Source organism: Papilio machaon, chromosome 17, assembly GCF_912999745.1.
Source record: "Papilio machaon chromosome 17, ilPapMach1.1, whole genome shotgun sequence".
Taxonomy (NCBI): domain Eukaryota; kingdom Metazoa; phylum Arthropoda; class Insecta; order Lepidoptera; family Papilionidae; genus Papilio; species Papilio machaon.
The window spans coordinates 1,765,068-1,779,308 of NC_060002.1; the positions used below are offsets into that span (position 1 = coordinate 1,765,068).

General features: G+C 32.9%; 3 protein-coding genes across 3 annotated transcripts; all 3 read right to left on the minus strand.

Annotated features, from left to right (window-relative positions):
* Window positions 1–626: 626 nt before the first annotated feature.
* Window positions 627–8,241, minus strand: LOC106708707 (immunoglobulin superfamily member 10). Its single transcript, XM_045681986.1, has 14 exons — window positions 8,228–8,241; window positions 7,707–7,903; window positions 7,234–7,408; window positions 6,947–7,041; window positions 6,470–6,611; window positions 5,677–5,804; window positions 5,277–5,414; window positions 4,324–4,461; window positions 3,711–3,823; window positions 3,281–3,511; window positions 2,650–2,797; window positions 1,893–2,569; window positions 1,063–1,260; window positions 627–890 (listed from the first exon to the last, which is right to left on the minus strand). The coding sequence occupies exons 1-14, from the start codon at window positions 8,239–8,241 to the stop codon at window positions 627–629; spliced, it is 2,658 nt and encodes an 885-aa protein (XP_045537942.1).
* Window positions 8,242–8,345: 104 nt separating this feature from the next.
* On the minus strand, window positions 8,346–9,635 carry LOC123721897 (leucine-rich repeats and immunoglobulin-like domains protein 1). Its single transcript, XM_045681987.1, has 5 exons — window positions 9,557–9,635; window positions 9,320–9,477; window positions 9,069–9,234; window positions 8,492–8,740; window positions 8,346–8,422 (listed from the first exon to the last, which is right to left on the minus strand). Exons 1-5 carry the CDS (start codon window positions 9,633–9,635, stop codon window positions 8,346–8,348), a joined length of 729 nt encoding a protein of 242 aa, XP_045537943.1.
* A 679-nt stretch (window positions 9,636–10,314) lies between these two features.
* Window positions 10,315–12,470, minus strand: LOC123721898 (hemicentin-2-like). Its single transcript, XM_045681988.1, has 6 exons — window positions 12,338–12,470; window positions 11,825–12,054; window positions 11,313–11,438; window positions 11,142–11,231; window positions 10,590–10,721; window positions 10,315–10,509 (listed from the first exon to the last, which is right to left on the minus strand). The coding sequence occupies exons 1-6, from the start codon at window positions 12,450–12,452 to the stop codon at window positions 10,315–10,317; spliced, it is 888 nt and encodes a 295-aa protein (XP_045537944.1). The 5' UTR covers window positions 12,453–12,470.
* Between the last annotated feature and the right edge of the window lie 1,771 nt (window positions 12,471–14,241).

The following is a 14,241-nucleotide window of genomic DNA, read 5'->3' on the forward strand; positions in this document are numbered from 1 at the left end:
CGATTGTACAGATGAAAATAAAGACATTGGTGTACATATTAAGACACTTCTATGTATAAACGTATACCGTGTATAGTGTCTTAGTGTAATTCTACCAGTCGGTGTATTTGCTATACTTTTGATTACATCGCTACCACTCCGCCCGTTATGCCGGCCCGCTCGTCGCAAATTTCGTTCCCGCGGCCTTACTTGACACAGTTCTGCTGTACTGCATATTGTGAGAGACTTAAACATCATTTTATTTGACATGTTGTGTTTTTAAACATAACGTAAAAAATCTTTTATATCGTAAATATCTTCATATATCCATTGACAAAAAACATGAATAGATGTGAGAACAGTTGAGACTCATAGTAACAATCATATGCTATGTATTGATGAGACAGAATAAAACAACACAAGGAGGCCTAATTTTAATCCTCTTTAGGGGAAGTGGATTTGGCGGAAGAGGGGCAACGCATCTGCATTTGCGGATGTCTATGGGCAACGGTCGCCTCGCTATTGCGGCGAATCCAGGTGGCCGTTTGCTCGTTTGCCAACTTGTGATATAAAAAAAAACAAAGCAAATATCGTAACCATTTTATTTATAAATTAGAAAAACAAAACTCACATAAATATAACGTTTTCTATCTACTAAATATGCTTAAAAATTTTTTATAACCCATACTGAATGACACACGATAAGGAAATGCCTTTTCAAAATCGGTAATACTACAACAGAGCATGTAGCCACTTTTTAAGTATTCAGCGTCGATTCCGTCTAACCATTGTATCTTATCACATTGATTGGTACAGATCTCATAATTCTTTATATCATCACCTCGTAATGATCCTGGTATTATGACTTGGATGATAACGACAGTCGCGGCGCTTAATTCATCTGTAATGACCTGGAAGATAGTAAATAAATTTAAAAGACAAAATCGCAGTCAGATTGAGAGAAATAACACAATGTAGAGACCTAAAATAGATTGTCATAAGGACAGAGAAATATTGAATTAATAGTACTAAATGCGTTTATCAATGTGGTGTTTATTAAAAGTATCTTATAATTAGACACACCTTCCATAAAAACACCGGCAGTATAAACTTATTTCCAGCTTTATCTTTAATGTAAATATCAGACCGGCTTTTTGACTTTCCTATAGGGAGACGAAAATTTTGAGATACTCCCGTTCTTATAAATACATTTGATCTAGTAAATGATCTGTGCCTTTTCTTTACTTGTGTTCTAAGTATTTCTTCTAAAATATCCCAATTCTGCAATAAATAAATGTTTATTAAATATAAAAACATAAGACATCTCATACATCAACAATCGTGGCGTACAATACCTCTCTTAAATCTCAATGCGTAAATATATTTGATATATTTCTCGGGAACGCATCTGCAATTACTCTGGTATTGCTGATGTCCATGGGCATCGATGAACACCTTGGTGTTCCCGATGCTCGTTTGCCCCCTTCTTTACAAAAAAAAAGTATCCACATTCCAGTCTTAAATATTGTTGATGAGAACTTTTATTAAAAACAGATATTGTTTTTACTAAAACAAACAAGTTTGATTGCTTTATATGACAAGGGAACGATCGAGTAGTGGGAAAAACTAAGTGATCAACCCAAATGTACATCTGCTATACCAGAGTAATTGCTGTTGCGTTGCTGGCCTTTAAGACAGAGGTACACTTGTTTTTTAAGGACCGTAAGTCGTGCTAGTTTGAAAATACCGCTGAAGACAGGCCGTTCCACAGCGCAGCTATGTGAGGCAAGAAGTTACGTGAGAACCACATCGTTAAGGAAGGCCAGCTATCGAGATGGTGAGCAGTCAAGGATCTGCGAAATGAGTCACTAAAATATGTCCATTTTTTTACTAAAAACTAAAAGATCACAAACCTTCATACTATCAGAATTCCATTGTGGAATAATGTTAAGATAGCTGTGAGTCAACATTTGTGGAAAACCGGCTGGTAAATCTTTCTCGTTTACTAGTTGTCTGGAACCAAAACATTCATCTTCTTTGCCAGGTAAATCTCGACCTATTATTGCAGTTAGATAATTTCTTTGTTGCTTGCAATCATACATTTCATCTTTGTTGTAATTTAACACATCACTGTTGAACCACTTTTCTGGTGATGCACAGTTTACACCTGCCGCTGAAGCCTTTAAATTGTACTCGGCGTACAAAGGAATTTTAAGTTTTCTGTGAAAACATATATGATACACTTCCAAAAATTCATTCACATTTATACCAATTCTGAAAATTTCTCCGTTACCGTTGGCACAATCTTCTTTTTTATTAATTGTAACCGGTTGCAAAGCTTCTTTACATTTCAATTTAGAAAAATCCACCTGTTCTCCGTTTATTTTAAAAATTTTACTTTCCACGCATTCTGCTTTTAATGACGAATCAGGAAACTTATTAAAGCTTCCTTGGCAGAAAAATTGGGCGCTGTGACCAATAGGTATAGCTAAATGTCCATCAATAATGGAAAAATCGGAAAGTTTGTTGTATTGGTTTAGTACAAGTGGATGATGTCTATCAAATTCTTCTTTTATATCTATCAAGCAATCTGAAAATAAAAACAAATTATTATGTTAAAATTTATTGCAGTAATTTAATTAGAAAATAACTGTTAGCATCACAACTCACCATTTCCTTTCACATAAAATTTCTGACTTATTTTTCCCAAATCATTTTCAACAACACATTCGTATTCTCCTATGCTGCTTACTACATTTTTGCAACAATAAGTGTCAGTAGAATAAACTATTTTCATTTTATTTTTCCACCATGAAATCTGTTTAGCAAAAAAAAAAAAATCATTTCATGATTATTCTTAACATTGTGATTTAAAATGTTTATTTTATTGTATACTAGCTAAAAAGTATCCTATATCCGTATTCTGGTTCTCAACTACATACCCATGAATTTTCAGCAAATCGGTTTTTTTTTTATAGGACAAGGGGGCAAACGAGCAACGGACCGCCTAAATTTATTTGATCCGACGCCCATGGACATCCGCAACGCCAGAGGAATCGCAGATGGTTCAGCCGTTCTTGAGTAATAAATAGTGTAACTAACACGACTTTCTTTTATATATATAAAGATAGATTATGAACAAATTTTATAACATCTATGATTTCTATTGTTACTGCTGCTTTGCTATTGTTGCTAATGGTTTACAAAATGTTTGCTTTTCATTTTAGTAAATTCACAGTAGTAATAAAGTTCCCACTTTTATCAATATTACTTTATTGAAATTAAAAAAAATATCGCTTACCTTCGCCTTTGGGTTTGCACTGTTCCCACAATTTAAACAGAGATTGGGCTCATAAAACATAAAATCATGTTGGATAGTCGGATATGCAAAACGTGGTTTAAATCCTGTTTTAATTCGCATGGCGCCGGTGACAGATTTGAAATAATTGCTTACACGGCATTTATAGAGTCCACTGCGAGAGGATTTGTATTTATTGAATATTAAATCACCATATGCAACCACATTTCTTCCCTAAAAAGGATTAAATAGAATCATTTTGAAGTTATTTTTAACTTAATTTAAATAAAATTTAGAGAATAGTCATAAATATCCAATATTGGGCTTCCGGCTTCCACTTTTCTCGCGTCATCTCGTCCCAATCCTGGACTAGGAGCTTACTTAGATAAAGAAGATGGAAAAAATCTACCAAAATAATAATGTTTGTTTATACCTTGTACCACCTTATTTGATCTGTAGCGGAGTGTGGTACATTACATTGTACCACTGCCGATTGACTTACTTCTAAATATTTTTCACTCACAATAGTACTTTTACGTGGAAATGCTGCAAAAATGAAAAAAAAACACTTTATGTGCGTTGCACAAGTTTATTTTTCATTAACGTATTATTCACTTTTTATTACTAGATAAGTAGCTCAATTCGAAACGCAAAGTAAGATGACTAATAAAAAAAACAAACAGTAATACAGTGCAAACGAAAAGTTTCATTAGAATGTAAAAATATTTTCGTTTTATTTTTTTATAGATTTTTCAGTGGTTTAGGACTGCAAAGAGAACGTATATACAAACAATGATTTTTATTTGTATATCTGTATGATTGCGTTGCTTAATTTTGAAGACAGATAAGTTTACATTTTTATATTCGATATAATAATAATAATAGACTATAATTATTTAAGTTAGAATTTATTTTTTGTACCATAAAAACCATTTAATTTATTGAAATACAGATAGTTTTTAGGATTATTTCATTTTATATTTAACTCATTTTATCTAGATGGCGCATCGACATGCGATACCAGTACAGAAATTATGAAAACTCACCTTCAATTTTTACATTAAAATTTTCAAATACTTTGCCGAGGTCGCTTTCGGCAACACAAGCGTACATTCCTGCTACCGATCCTTTGACATTCTTAATAACCAATGTTCCATCTGATTCCATATCATAGTATTCATTTCCTGAAATAAAATATAAAATTATAAAAAGCATTTAAAACAACAAAATACAAAAGAATATTTTAATGCCTGAAGACACTCGTCTTTACTTGGTGCAAGTCGTCATCATCTCGTAAGGACGTGAATGTCGGTAAAACTACGGTCGGTTTTGGAAATGAACAAATTAATGTAACTATAATCATACAATAGTATGATTGGACAGCGGGCAGTCAGTTGGATGCGGAAGGCGGAGGACTACATACTTTGGAAGAGTCATATACTGTTGATGATCTATATCCAGTAGTGGCAGATAAAGGCTGTTTAAAAGTGGTAAAAGCTAGCAACAACATCTGCGGCATGAATAGGCCGGGTTGAACGATAAAATACCAAAACCACACGGAAGAAAGGCGTGAAGTAATTATGCGTTTTTTGTGATGATTGTGGTGCCGGTGGCCTAATTTTAATCCATGTTCCCTTTCCACTCTTATCTTAATAGGAAATTATGAGAAGGGGAAGTGGATTTAGCGATTGAAGGGAAGAATAAGAAAGGGAAATATGCAGGTGGCCGCTTGCTCGTTTGTTTATGATATAAAAAATGTACTGGTCTTCTAGTTATCAAAAAAAAAAAAATGGGACCCATCTGCAAGCACTTCCTTTCGATTAAAATGATTTTTATCAAAATCGGACCACCAGGGGCGGAGATTCGCAGTAACACACATAAAAAAAAATCAGTCGAATTGATAACCTCCTTCTTTTTGAAGTCGGCTAAAAAGCAGATGATGATGACACATTAGTAATAAAAATGGATCAACTATCTTGATGTACATTTCCATCCTGACCTGTAGCTAAGGGCTGGCCCTGATATATCCATGATATTGTTGGCTTTGGATCTCCATAGTTATTACACGGTATCCTTATACCTATGTCACCTACAACAGCTACAATATTTTTTTCTTCTGGTATGATAGAAGGTGGCACTGTAAACATATATTATATAAAAATGAAACATACTAATATTATAAATGCGAATGTTTAGATGGATGGATGTTTGTTAGAAGGTATCTAGGGAACGGCTAAACGGATCTCGATGAAATTTGGCACAGTAGTAGAACGTAGTCTAGAAGAACACATAGGCTACTTATTAAGTTTTTTTTAATTCCACGCGGACGGAGTCGCTAGCAACAGCTATTTTAAAATAAATATATTATAGATATAACATAGACGCTGTTAATTAGTTACCTTCTACATTGACGACGTATCTAAGAGACTTCTCTTCGCCATCAGGATTAATCGCAACACAAACATAATATCCATGTTCACTTGCCTGAATCGCTGAAATTATTAACTGGGCTTTTTCACTAAGAGTTCTGTAATAAAATGTCAAAAATCTTGGAAAACGTCTAGAAAACAATTCTCTTTTATAAAGCATCCTCGCAATTACAAGGGAGGAAAACCCAATTTAAGTTCCAACCCCCAATCAAACCTTATCGAATATGGAAAGGCTAAAAAGAGGATGAGGATTAAACAGCAGTGGGGTTAGATAGAAGAAGAAAATATCTTCAGTCCCTCAGCAGTAAGTAACGCATCTGCCACTCTTTAGCTTGCTACAGATGTTTGTATACTCTGGTCACTTCGCTGTTTTAGCTACAACCAAAGGGTCGCTTGTCACATCTTAGTAAGATTATTAATGCGAATGTTTAAAAAGATGGATGTTTGTTACAAGGTACTCCGGAACGGTTCAGTGGATCTGGATGAAAATTGGCATGGATATACATGTAGGCTACTAATTACGTTTTTTTTTTCCAAATTCCGCGCGGATTGAGTCGAGGGCGAAAGCTAGTTATAGTACCTATAATATTTATAATAATTTATTGAAATAAGAGAATATCACGCAATTAAATAAATACATCTTACAATTCAAAATGAATTAAACTACAAGCTAAAGGCGTTCACAATGAAATGGTCTATGATGCGTTGATTCATAACAACATCGTTGTGTAGTTACATGTTACAAGTATAAAAATTTTCGTACCTTCGTATTGTGCCATCGATTGAATAAAATTCCCATCGTACCTTTGGTGTCGGGTATCCCTTTACTGGGCATGATATATCTAATGTGCGTCCTACCCTAATTTTAATCATTAATTCCTTGGGTACACCAAAACTAACCGGTTCTGAAAAATAATAATTGTATAATATTCTTTCATGTAGTCGAATAAAATCATCTTCTAAATATATAACTTCAAACTTTCGTGGTTTTTACTAATATAATGTTCGTAAGAAACGGGATTCTTACCACGATTAGGCTGTTTGATATTTATGTTTGGCTGTTGATTATTATGTCCGATATTTCGGCACAGTTGCATGGCGCATGCAACTGTGCCGAAATATCGGGAGCTCAAACAGCCTAATCTTTTAAACGCTGGAGACTTCAATTTTACCGTAGATGTTCCGGTCCTAAGTAGGGCGAAATCGCGGGAAACAATTAGTTTAATGATAAAAGACTTACCAAAAACGCTTACGTTTGCAGTCTTTTTAATTGTTCCTAATTTATTCACACCTTCACAAGAATACTTTCCCATTGTTTCTATAGAAGTTTTAAAACTGTAAAACGTTGAGTCATCTTAAAATTACATTTGTATTCTAGTTTAAGTTTAGAATGAACAATAAAAGTTAACGTAAATTCATATTTCTTTCAGTGTTACTACAACCAAATATGGCGATAATCACTTTCTCATATTCTGTTTTATGATACTCGTAGTATTAAAAATTCTAAAACTAGTAATAAAATCTTACGTTAAAGTGTGATCTCTATATATTTTGTAAGGTTCGGTATCCTCGACCCCTACTCCATTTATTGACCAATGGATTTCTGGAGCTGGTTCTCCTTGGATTTCGCAGGGTATTTTAACTGGTTTCCCAATTTGTTTAATGATATCAAGGTGTTTTTTACCTAGGATAACAGGAGAATCTGAAACATATCGTTTTTCGTTCATAATAAACAAGTCTGTAAATAAAAAAGGACCTCCATTTAGCTCATCCTCGGTTGGTGGAAGTATCAACATCATCAACAGTCTTTATTTGCCCACTGCTGGGCATAGGCCTTTCCCAATGCCTTGCACAGTACGCGGTCCTCCGCCTTCCGCATCCTCGGAAGTAAGATGCGCATTTTTAAATTGCAACCTAAACATAGCAACTAGGAAAAATTATTCGCATTTTTTATCTTCTTTTACTGCCCTCGGCTTATGTTAAACTTAAAGCATACTCACATTCCATAACTAAGTCTACAATATGAGAGTCTTTATCGATTTCATTATTCGCAATACACTTGTAGGTCCCAACCACGTTGGCTGTTACCTTGTCAATATGTACGTCTTCTTTAGATTCTTTTATCGGATAAAATGTATCCTTATTTTTAGCTTTGAAATACCATTCAATCGTTGGCTTTGGATTTCCCTTTAAAATCCTTAAACATTAAAAAATAATAGAAATCATTTAAACATTAACATTATTTCTATGTTGACACTTTTTGTCAACTAAATATAATATTAGTTAAATCTAGTCATATGTGTAAGTCCAGCAATATTTCTCCATGACGTCTTGGTCTTGGAGATCTTGGTCTTGGAGGTTTTGGTCTTTCTTCTTCAGAGGAAGTACTCTTGTCTTCCTCTGAAGAAGAACCAGGAATAGAACGATCACATAGAAAAAGTCATATTACACTATACAGCTTTGTTAGTTGAAGTTCTTTCCTCCTACCACTAGATTCATTCCCTAACATCTCTCTGCTTACTTGGTTTTTAACATAATGTGCGTCTGTTTGAAAATATTAATGTGCAGCGATTATTATTGGTGGGATGATATTTGAATCATTTGTTTCTTTGCCAGCTTTTTGAATTAAGAAATGTACACTACCTGCAGGAAATTTTTGCATTGGATCCTTTATTTACACAGATTTCAGTAATTTTTTTGTCTATTTTTGGAGCCTCTGTAAAATGAAGTGTATTTATAAATTTATATTCGACTAAAAATAATATAAATTTTTAAGGTTACATACCAACTCCTGTTATTGTCAGTTGTATATTATGTACAAGTCTTTTCATATTGTTTCGTATTTCACATAAAAAATTTCCGACATATTTGGGTTTCATTTCTCTTATATGTAAAGTCATTTGGTCTGATGAAATGCTTAAATTATCATCAGTAACAACTTCTTTTCCATTTAAATACCAAGTTACATTAGCGGGTGGAATGGCTTTTACGTTGCAGTACAATTTTTCCTCTTTATTATATTCTACTTTTTTATCTGCCGGTAATAAATAATATATATATATATTTATGGAAGCAAAGAATCAAATGCGTTATTCTAATAATTATGATCATCCAGATCACTAATTATTTCTACAATAATTTTGCGAATTTCGTTGTATACATGAATTTGGTTATTTTTTTATAAGATAAGGGGCAAACGAGCAGCCGGAACATCGTCATCGATAATCTCCTCGGTGTCTCAATACTCAGTGATATGATGTTCTAAATTTTTATCGTAAACCCACATACAATTAATTCGTCATAACTACATGACCAAACCCTATTGCTTTTTAATTTTATTAAATTAAGGATTGCTTTCTTACCCTTAGAAAGATTAATGACATCAAAATAATATGGTATTTCAACTTTCACACTTTTTTCATCACTGCCTTTACTGTTACTAGCTTTACAAATGTATGTGTTGTTTTTATTTACTATATCTACATCCAGTACACTTACAAATTGATAGTCCACCTTTATTGTTGTGACCTAAAATTAAATCAAATATTTAAATTGAATCCAGTCTTTACTTCCAGAAATTAAGTTTCAACTCGTATTATGTATTTATATTTACCGTAAATGTCAAGGTCGATCCAAAGTCATCTGTCCAAAATATTTTAGGTTTAGGATGTCCAGTTACTTTACATGTCAACTGCAAAGGACTTTCATAAGATAATATCATCTTAGGGTTGCCCGTTATAGAAACTTTAGGTGCCTCGTCTTTGATAGTACCTGTTTAATTTATTTCATCTTTAGCGAATCATCTAGCTTCAAAATTACTAAGAGTATAACAAAATGAAGAAATACTTACCTGGTAAAACTTTTTGCGATTCTATAGGTAAAGAAGTACGTTTTATAATCTCTTTTGTTTCTTCATCCTCTGCTATCATCTGTATTAAATGGTGGATAAATAATAAAAAAATCATTAAAATATGACTTTAAGGTTGAGGAAATGACTTTTTTTGACGGAGCGACTAAGCACAACTTGAACTACATGAAATTGTAAAAATATTGTGGACCAATGTAAGTTGTAATAAACTGGTATTGGCTAGCAAAGATAATTTAAAAAGAAACTGTCACACGATTCTTACTCTCCTGCCTCAAAATTTGCAATATGTATACGATACTAGCTTTTACCCGCGACTCCGTCCGCGCGGAATAATAAAAATGCACACAAGATAAAAAAGTTCCTATGTCCGTCTCCTAGTTCTAAGGTTCCCCATCAATTTTCAGCTGAATCAGTTCGACCGATCTTGAGTTATAAATAGTGTAACTAACACGACTTTCTTTTATATATATATAGATTTGTATATTTACCACTATTTTGAATGTATCTTTAGGAAAAATTATTGGTTCCGAAATATATAATTGATATTTCTCAATTATATTCATTGCATTATCCAAAAGTACTTTATCTTTCAAATCTACGACTTGTATCTTCTGCAGATGTATTTTTTTGGCTTCAGTTTTTAGTTTTATTAAAATATAAGATTTTTGATCTGAAAAATAAAAGATGTTGAAATGATTAAGAATATTAAATCCTATCATCTAATTAACGCTATTATTACATCATTGTAAACTCAATTTACCTGGAACTGGTCGATTTGTTGTTTCGTTCATATATTCAGGCTTGAGAGCAGAGAATCCATAACTAAAGGTAATTTTACTTGTTCCATGTATTATCAGTAATGTATTCGTCTTGTTATCTGTTTTATTTAATTCAATGTGGTAATCTCCTGGTTCTGTATTATTCCAGGCAACTATCTGTGGAAGGATAAATTTATTATTACGAATTACAATATTATCACATTAACTAGTAAAATGGGAAAGACCTAATATTTTACTTTAGATTTTTTTGTATCTGCAATGCCTTTCACGGGAACTGTAGCATTAAACTTGTCTTTGACATGTATCGTTGAGTTATCACCACCAGTCACAGCAACGAGTGCGTCTTTGATACCTGAATCCAGCGTCACCTAAAATTATGAGTTATCTAATAATTGTGTAAATTTTTCCAACGTTAAAATACTCATTTATTTTAAAACGGCGATTATCTAAAAGAAAAAATTGTTTTTTTCACTAGATTAGTGTTTATAAAAAAAAAATATCTTATATATAAAATTCTTGTGTCACAATGTTCGTTCTCGTACTCCTCCGAAACAGCTTGACCGATTCTCATGACATTTTGTGAGCATATTGAGTAGGTCTGAGAATCGGCCAACATCTATTTTTCATACCCCTATTAAGTTTTTTTTAAATGCGCGCGGACGGAGTCGCGGGCGACAGCTAGTCATGATATAAATATAACATGTACAGAAAAGTAATATTTTTGTATTGTTAAAATATGAGTTTTCGCCTACGATTTTTTATAATTATAACCGTCGTTCATTAATTACATCAACTTTCTTTTCTTCTTCCGGTCTGAAGCGCTTACTCAGTATTACAACTTTATTACTTTCTATCAACCTTTTAACGTATTCAATAATCTGAAAACAAAAGCAATATAATTACTTTAATTAAATTTGACCATAAAGTTGTCAAAATATATACAATTAGTAGCTCCTTACTTCAGGTATTTTATGTTTTTTCATTACAAAAAATTCACCACCAGTCTTTGTAGCTAATGTCTCATACGGTGAGAAAACGGAATAATCCGTATAACACGGTTGATATTCCGTTACTATGAAATTTATCTAAAATAAAACATAAAAAATGTTTATAAAATGTCATTTGATTTAAAAAGTGTGATCAAGACATACCACCTAAACAACATGCAACTAAATATAAGGACTAATTTTGAGGATATCACTAGCACTGGCAAATAGTAAAAAAGAGGACACCCTCTTTTTAATTTTTATTTTTGTTATATATTAAAAGTGTACTAATAATTAAAGAATAACTACGAAGATAATTGAATACAAAACAATTGGTAAAATAACATTTTTCAAAAATAATGTTTAAAAAAAAAGAGGATTTCAGATATGACGGCTGATAGAGATGTATGGAGGATTATTACATACTGTGCCGACCCTCCATGGGTATAAAGGCAGGTTGATGATGAATGTTAAAAAAAAGTCACCTTTATGTTTAAATTCAATGCTAAATTTTTTACAACTTCGTATTTTTCCATATCTTTTGCAGTAGCGTCAGTAAAAACAAATAAATGTGAAAAGGGCCGACTAGATTTAAGGCCCAGTTCAATTCCTGACATTGCATTTTCAGGACAATCACCACCACCACCTGCTTTAATATTGAATAGCGAACTGTTGAATTCTTCTTTATTATTTGTAATAACACGCAATTCGAAACCTGAAATACTCCGGACTATTAAAATAGTTTAAATAAAATAATTAATTTGATATAATAATTTATAAAAAATAAACATGATTACCATCCTGGATGTATAGAAAATCCTTTCTCTTTTCTAAATTGCAGTGATACTTCTAAGGTTACCGCGCATTTGTAAACTCATCGTGGCGGTGGTGGCTCAAGGTTAGAGAGGAGTGAACCAATGCACGTTAACCCTTAGGCTTAAAAAATATTCAATGATACGGAAACATTGAATATTGAATAACAAAAAAAAAACATTTACCTGGATCATTAAATGTCACAATAACAAAGTCTACAATCCCAGATTCATTGGAACTGACTACAGTATTGAAGATTGCATCGGCACAACCCCTTACACTTTTTATTTCTTTAGACATAGACACTGTGTTGTCAATAACAAATATTAAAGAACTATTTGCACCTTTTTGACAGTAAACTGAACATATTAATATGTAAAGAGCAACAATGCTATAGTACAGTTTCTCAACCATGGCTGTAAAACACTGTAACGTGATATTAACATTGGACCTCAACTTATAATACACTTATCAAACGGAACTCAATGCGTTACCGGATGTAAAATTTACTCAATATTACATCATACCGCGACTTCGTCCATGCGGAACTACAAAAAAACTTTAAAGCCTATGTTATTCAGTGAAAATGCAGTTTTCTAATGGCAAAAGTATTTTTGAAATCCAGTAGTTTTTGACTATATTATTTACATACAGAAATACAAATATTTTCTTTTTATATATAGCTGATAATAAACTTCTACCTTGATTCTAAAAATAATAATTCTTTTTTTCAGATAATTATTATAGCAGTAGTAGAGTCCGCTGTAGCTAGCTGCTGCATGAATGGTCCGATCGACCGGTTCAATACCACGACTACAGAGAAGACAGACGTCAAATTGAAGTTATTCCGCGTTTCGTCTGTCTGTTTATTTTGTGTCTTTCCTTTCCCCGTTCCTTTACTTTTCTTTTCTTACACTACGTTTTATACTTACTACACGACCGAAGGTAACTAAAGACGGTTTAAGGTTCTGAAAACAGAGAGCATCAACACCGCCTGTTTCACTTTTCAGTCAACAGCTTAGAGCTATTAAAGAATAAAATATTTTTTACCGAAGTGGATAGGATATCTACTGGACATGAGCACCAATGATCACATAACTTTAGAATCTAAATAGTTAGTACAACAGTTTATCTAAAGTTTAGATAAACTGTTGTACAGTATCCCCTTTTTACAACAAAAAAAAAATGGTATATCGGAACTTGAATAACACAGAATTTTAGCGCTTCTGTACCTAGTCTATTATTCTATTTGGTAATTTTGGTAATCATCAAGTAAAACTATGTATCCTTATTAAAATTGAACGTTTCAAAAACGTATTTTCCAACAACAGATAATACAATACTATGGTAGTAATAATATTATATTCCAACAATGATAACAGAAATTGGCAGTGGGTAGCAAAGCGAAATTAAATTCCGTTTTAGTGATAAGAATGACTGCATATACATACATATATATATATTCTACCATCGGACGTTCAGACGTACGGCTGGAATCCATCCTTATGTAGTAGACGTGCTGCGCGTTCGAACGAAAAAGTTTGAATCATCGTTCCTTGTTTAACTGCTAAGGATTAAAATAAGTTGCCGGCGTCAGTTTTTTCATCCAAGTACGATGTGGGGGCCTTCAATAGTAGGATTAATAGGCATCTACAAAGCTAGCGCGTGCCATCTTTAGACCACACCATTACCTCATCGAGTGGGATCGTGGTCAAGTGCTAACTTTTTCAATATAAAAAAAATATTCGGCAATGACTCTTTGCTCCTATCAAAGTCCTTAAACGGTCATCAAATAATAGAAATTATATGTTTCTAAATATAGAACATTGAACCACTAAACTGTTTAACTCGTACTAAAATTACGTTTTTAGTTTTCTTTTCTTCCCTCAGTAAGAAAGTAATATACTTTTCTCGCCGTACTAAGGAAAAGTTTTCGCAAACAAGGAATACATTGCTTAACCCATTTTACTGCGTAAATATTGTTAAGCCAGCTGCTTTTCCTTGACTGTAATACTACTTTCCCATTTGCCTCTAACTATGTTGTTCCGACGTTTCTACGAAATAAACTGAAGAAAATATTATCATTTCA

Coding starts and splice junctions, on each gene's coding strand:
- LOC106708707 (XM_045681986.1), bottom strand. Junction 2,798..3,280: donor GTGCAAACCCAAAGGCGAAG/GTAAGCGATATT, acceptor TTTGCTAAACAG/ATTTCATGGTGGAAAAATAA. Junction 891..1,062: donor TGCCGGTGTTTTTATGGAAG/GTGTGTCTAATT, acceptor ACTATCTTCCAG/GTCATTACAGATGAATTAAG.
- LOC123721897 (XM_045681987.1), bottom strand. CDS start 9,635: ATGATAGCAGAGGATGAAGAAACAAAAGAGATTATAAAACGTACTTCT. Junction 9,478..9,556: donor ATCGCAAAAAGTTTTACCAG/GTAAGTATTTCT, acceptor TAAATTAAACAG/GTACTATCAAAGACGAGGCA. Junction 8,423..8,491: donor ACTGACAATAACAGGAGTTG/GTATGTAACCTT, acceptor TTCATTTTACAG/AGGCTCCAAAAATAGACAAA.
- LOC123721898 (XM_045681988.1), bottom strand. CDS start 12,452: ATGTCTAAAGAAATAAAAAGTGTAAGGGGTTGTGCCGATGCAATCTTC. Junction 11,232..11,312: donor AAAAACATAAAATACCTGAA/GTAAGGAGCTAC, acceptor TTTTGTTTTCAG/ATTATTGAATACGTTAAAAG. Junction 10,510..10,589: donor CAGATACAAAAAAATCTAAA/GTAAAATATTAG, acceptor ATCCTTCCACAG/ATAGTTGCCTGGAATAATAC.